The sequence below is a fragment of the Stomoxys calcitrans genome, chromosome 1 (genome assembly GCF_963082655.1).
Source record: "Stomoxys calcitrans chromosome 1, idStoCalc2.1, whole genome shotgun sequence".
Classification (NCBI taxonomy): domain Eukaryota; kingdom Metazoa; phylum Arthropoda; class Insecta; order Diptera; family Muscidae; genus Stomoxys; species Stomoxys calcitrans.
In genome coordinates this window covers 81562763-81569148 of record NC_081552.1, presented here as the reverse complement: position 1 = coordinate 81569148, position 6386 = coordinate 81562763, and the positions used below count along the sequence as shown (strand labels likewise).

General features: G+C 36.5%; 1 protein-coding gene across 1 annotated transcript; it reads left to right on the top strand.

Annotated features, from left to right (window-relative positions):
- The first annotated feature begins 1019 nt into the window (after positions 1 to 1019).
- Positions 1020 to 4205, top strand: LOC131994178 (uncharacterized). The gene is made up of 2 exons (XM_059360645.1): positions 1020 to 1994; positions 4114 to 4205. The coding sequence occupies exons 1-2, from the start codon at positions 1375 to 1377 to the stop codon at positions 4133 to 4135; spliced, it is 642 nt and encodes a 213-aa protein (XP_059216628.1). The 5' UTR covers positions 1020 to 1374; the 3' UTR covers positions 4136 to 4205.
- The last annotated feature ends 2181 nt before the right edge of the window (positions 4206 to 6386 follow it).

Here is a 6386-nt window from a genome sequence, read left to right as displayed (position 1 = left end):
CCACATTGATATGGTTGGTAAATATGCCCGATCTAGGGGTGTTTTGGGGATTGGGGTGGTCCCCCAAACACTAAGCCCGGAAAATATATCAGCAACGTGCTCTATTCTCATATATCTATATACCATTTATTTGAACCCCATACTGCCATTGGCCTTAAAATTGGATATAAAATTCGTTTTATAATCTCATTTAAAATTCTTATTGCAAAAGTCAGCAAATATGTTCGGTTTGGGGTATTGGCCCTAAAAAGTTCCACTCTCGTTAAGATCCAAATTGTCTTGGTGGGCAAATACGTCCTATTTGGGGGTTGTTATGGTGGTGGGACGTCCCCTAGAGAGTTGGTCTCTAATTTTGATACGTGGTCTACTCCCAAACGCCTTTAATTTGAGCCCCATATTTTCATAGTCGGCAAACATGACCTGCTTGGGGGGTGTTTTGGGGGATGGGCGGCCACTAAGTGGCCTTAGAGTTGCCCTTGAAAATATATATAGAATTAATTTGTTACTCTAAAAACCCTCTTATTTGAGCCTCATATTGCAATAGTCAGCATATATTCCCTATTTGGGTGGTGTTGTGGGCGTGGGGTGGCTCCATAGACACTTTGCCGAATATTGATAATAGATTCGTGCTTTACTACCAAAGTATCCCAAAGTATCAGATTCGTATTCTAATTCTCAAATACTTTTTATTTAAGCCCCATATTCCCGTGGTCAGTAAATAAGTCCTGTTTGGGGGTATTTTGGGGAACGGGTGGACACCCAGAAACGTGGTCCCATATTTGGATATTACTTTCGTATTCTACTCTCAAATAATTTTCATTTGAGTCCCATATTGCCATTGTCGGTGAATATGTCCGATTAAGGGGTGTTTTGGGGGTTGGGGTGGTCCCCCTAGCACTTGGTTCGACAAATGGATATCAGATACGCTTTCTTATCCTAAATACCTTTCATTTAAGTCCCATATTGTCGTGATTGGTCTAAATATATGTTTGGTAACACACCCGACCGTATGTGTTGCTTACATACGGTCGGGTGTGTTACTTGTTGGTTCCCAAGTTTTCTGCCAATTTTTCGTGTCAGGCGTATCATCCATTATTGGAAATAACTCTAAGCCATAGAGCTACGTTGGAGGTTGCCGCAGTAGAGTTTGCAGCATACATTCGACTCCCGTTGTCGTTAAAAACCACATTTAAAAAATAAATTATTTTATTAAACTTTGTAATATCACTGGAAGGCGCTGGTAATACTAATACAACGAATAGCTATAAGTAAACAACAGCTGCGCTCTTCTATCAAACCACATTGTCGATAACGATCAAACAGCTGTCCGATATAATCGTTCAACGTAAAACACAGGGTGTTACGTATTAGCAAATGAATAATAAGAGAACGCTATTATCGATATCACCAGAAAACAGTCACAGTACCCCAAAAAAGTATTCACCATATCAAAAAATGAACATAAATAACCAACAAGATGTTTTTTCGTGGAGTAAGCTGGGCGATGTGTTGGATGATAAGTTGAAAGATGTGGCCAAAAAAGAGGACCTTACTGCAATCAAATATGAAGTGGAAGAACTTAAACAGGAAAATTGTAAATTGAGAGAAGATATCAAGAAACTAACAAATCGCTTAGAAACCTTAGACAGAAAATCTCGTACTACAAATATTGTGGTGAGTGGACTTAGAAGTAGAACTACATTTACGGCAAAAAAAGAATTCCTCGACATCTGCAACAACAAATTAAACATCGTAGTTAACATATCGTACGCTAGAATGTTATCTTCAGGAAAATCGTTCGTATTTACACTGGACACCAATTCCCAAGTGCAAAATATTTTAAATACGAAAGAAAAATTGCATGGCCAATTTATATATATACAAAAGGATTATACTGCTGTCGAACAGTCTACCAGATACAACCTGCGTCAAGTTGGCAAAATCGTATCCCAGCATAAAAAAGACGTTAAAGTTAGGTTAGGAGAGTTCTGTCTCTTCTTGAATGATAAAAGATATTGCTGGGCCGACGGAAAAATACTAGCTCCAACTTTAAGTGATGCCAAATTTCTGAGCAACATTCTTGTTGATAACGGTAGTCCCATTGAGGTTTATTGCAACAATGCTGAAAATGTTACCCTTAATGTTCCCCCATCATCGCAATAGCAATTTGATTCGTGCCATTTGTTATCATATAATGTTTCAAATCTCGAAAGTTCTTTAAATTATGGAAATTTTATAACCTACCTTAATAATTTTGATATTTTCTTTCTCTTTGAAACACATGTATTACCCAATAAACAAACGTATCTCTCGTCTTATTTACAAAACTACTATTTGCAGTGGCAGGACGCAACTAAAGTGAATAGATTTGGGCGTGCCAGTGGTGGATGTCTTTTCGGCTTCAAAAAAGAAATTAAAAAGAAATACAAATTAAATTTTATCGTCTCTGATTCTCAGTACACAATGCTGTCAGCTAGTCTAGATGGAAATATATTTTATTTTATACCTACGTATTTGAACTGTACGCGTTGGAAGGTGGATGTAGAAAGGTTTGGTTCTTTTTTGGAAGACCTTAACCCAACGAATTTTTGTATAATGGGTGATATGAATGCAAGAATAGGCGAAGAACAGGTTCTAGATTACAACATTGTTAAAGATTGTCCCCACATTAGCTATTCTAGACGCTCCAAAGACAGAAACGTTAATACCCAGGGAAGGAATCTCCTACGTATTGTTGATGACATAGGCGGTATTATCATAAATGGCAGAACTTTAGAGGATATAGATGGGGAGTTTACTTTTTGTGGTGCAATGGGTAGTTCTGTCATAGATTACTGTATAAGTTCGGCGAGTTTTCTGTCATATATTGACAAGTTCAAGGTGGCCACTGAACCCTTTTCTGATCACATGCCCTTATGCTTAGATATTAAGATTCCGAAAAGTTCGACAGAAACTACTCAACAGCCTATACAGAAGCTACACTGGGATGAAAGGCATAGATCTCAATACAATCACAACTTAAGTTTACTTGCAGAGCCAGTAAATGATTGCGTCTTTTTATCGTCAGAGGATTTGGTTGAGAACATTAAAAATAAAATTAGGCGGGCTCAGGTAAAGAAGACCAATAGAACATTTTTTGAGCCTAAGCAGAAGTGGTTCGATTGGACGTGCTTTCGTTTAAGATCCAATATGCATAAAAATTTAAAGATATACAGAAAGTCACACACTGTTATCAACAGAAGGCGTTATTATTCATCCAGATCTAAGTTTCATAGAATGTGTAACGAGAAGAAACTGCAATATTTCAATGGCAACCTCAGAGAACTAGATACTGTTTCCTGCAGCAAGGATTGGTGGAATCTGGCAAATTCTCTGAATAAACGTAATGTTAAGGGTAGAGGAAATCTAGACGCAGATGATTTCTTAGCACACTTTAACTCTTTACTAGTTAACGAAGATAATTCCAAAATTATCAGCTGGTGTATACCGTTTCATGTAGACCCACTTTTAGACTCCCCTTTTGAATTTTGTGAGCTACTCTCCGTTTTAAAAGGACTTAAATCGAATAAGGCCCCCGGGAACGATGGTATACCTTACGAATTTTATAAATTTGCTCCTCGCCGTTTTCTGCAAGAAATACTTGTAGTATTTAATAAGATATTCCTCCATGAAAATGTTCCTACTTCCTTCAAGAAGTCAATATTGATACCTCTATTTAAGAAAGGTGATATAAACTTGGCGTCAAATTATAGAGGTTTGTCACTTCTGGATACTATCGGAAAAATTTTTAACTCTGTTCTGCTAAACCGTATAACATTTTGGCTGACGAGACACGATGTTTTAAATGAATTTCAGGCTGGATTTAGAAGAGAGTATTCTACTATAGATAATATATTTAACCTCGTGAATATTGTTTCTTTGAACCAGCTACAAGGCAAAATTACATATGCGTTTTTTGTCGATTTCTCTTCTGCATTTGATTTGATTCCCAGAAACAGCCTTTTTTATAAACTATCTAGTCAGGGTCTATCTACGAAACTTGTAACTATATTAAGAATGCTGTATGATGGCACAGAAAGTAGAGTATGGGATGGAAGTACGTTCTCTGAATACTTTCCTGTTGAATCTGGTGTGAAACAGGGCTGTATTCTCAGTCCTGTACTCTTTTCGTTATACGTGAATGACCTTCCCTATATATTGCCTGGTGGTGTAAGAGTAGCGGACACTACGGTCAAAGTCTTATTATACGCCGATGACATTGTGCTATTATCTGACTCTCCATTGGGCTTACAAGAGATGATTTATGAACTTGAGAGGTACTGTTTGTTGTGGAGCTTGAAAGTAAACCTTTCTAAATCGAAAATTCTTGTTTTTCGTAGAGGTTCTAGAATCTCTTCGAATTTAAGGTGGTGCTTTGGAAATCAGAATATTGAAATTGTTAATAGTTACACATACCTGGGCGTTGAAATAACTTACAATTTGTCATTTAGAAAACACTTACAGAAGAAGCTTGCGGATTCCAAACTGGCCATAAATAGCACATGGTCGAAGTATATAAGTCACCCTAGTATTGCTAAAACTAATAAGATGAAGATATTCGATGCATGTTCCAGATCTATAATGTTTTACGCTGCACAGGTTTGGGGTTACTCAAGGTTTGATGATGTAGAGAAGCTCTTTCGCTTTTTTACTAAGAAAATGCTTTATTTGCCTAATAATACACCAAATTACATGTTGTATCTAGAAACTGGATTTTCTTCTATGTTTTGTAACACTCTTAGAATCCATTTTAACTACATTAATAGAATATTGCGACTTAGCTCTCACCGCTTGCCCCGCTTGCTGGCGGAGAAAATCATAGAATTGAATGCATTATGGGCAAAAGAATGGTCAAATATTTGCCAAACCCTACAATATATTCCTGCTAATGCTACAAATCCGATATGCATGTATTCAGACAAAATAGTAGAATTACTGAGAATTCAAGAACAACGTGAATTTGAATCAGATGCAAGAAATTCACAGTTCCACGATCTTTATTCTGTGCTTGAGTATAATATAATTCCATTTCATACTGCTGACTTATCTTCACGAGCTACTAGCTTAATCATTAAAGCTAGAGGTGGTTTACTCGACCTTAACTCGAGATCATTCAGAAGTAACACCCACGGCACTTGTTCTATGTGTAATACAGATCAAGATGAAAATACACTTCACTTTATTGGCGCCTGCCCACTATACAGAGAATTTAGAAAAAGTTATTTCGGAAAATATTCCCTTAATGAGTCCGAAGTATTAAATATATTAAATGGCACGAATAACTCATCACTATATAAATACATAGAAAATTGTACTAAGTATAGAAAATTAATTATTAATGAATTCAGTTTTTAATAACCAAAATGAAAAAAGAAAAAGCAAGAAACATATAGAAACAAACAACAATTTAGTGATAAGCATTGTATTACGGCTAACAGCATTTTTGCTAAGCCTAACATAGATTGTATTTAAGAACTTTATGAAATACTATTCTTGAATTGTAATTTGAATTCAATCTATTAATAAATAATAATAATAAATAATAATAATAATATATGTTTGGTAGGTTTTAGGGTGGGGCGGCCCTCCTAGGTACCCCATCCGAAATATAGATACCAAATTTTTATTTTTAGGATACTATATGAGAGCACACAAAATTTCGCTTAAATCGCACCACCCATCTCCGAGATCTGTCGCTTCTGAAAATTAGGTTAAGGGGGAGAGTCCGCGTTTTTTCAACGGCTTGGTACTCTGTAATTGCATTCTTTCTTCTGTCAGTTATCAGCTGTTATTTTTAGCTTGCTTTAGAAAAAAAGTGTAAAAAAGTATATTTGATTAAAGTTCATTCTAAGTTTTATTAAAAATGCATTTACTTTCTTTTAAAAAATCCGCAATTACTTTTTGGGGAACCCAATAGCTGCCATATAAACCGATCTTGGGTCTTGACTTCTTGAGCCTCTAGAGTGCGCAATTCTTATCCAATTGGAATGAAATTTTGCGCGACGTGTATTGTTACGACTTTCAACAACTGTGCCGAGTATGGTTCAAATCGGTCTATAACCTGATATAGCTGCCATATAAACCGATCTTAGCTCTTGACTTCTTGAGCCTCTAGAGTGCGCAATTCTTATCCGATTGGAATGAAATTTTGCACGACGTGTTTTGTTATGAGTGCGCAATTCTTATCCGGTTGGAATGAAATATTGCACGACGTGTTTTGTTATGATGTCCAACAACTGTGCCAAGTATGGTTCAAATCGGTTCATAACCTGATATAGCTGTCATAAACAGATCTGGGGACTTGGCTTCTTGAGCTTCTAGAGGGCGCAATTCCTATCCGATTTGGT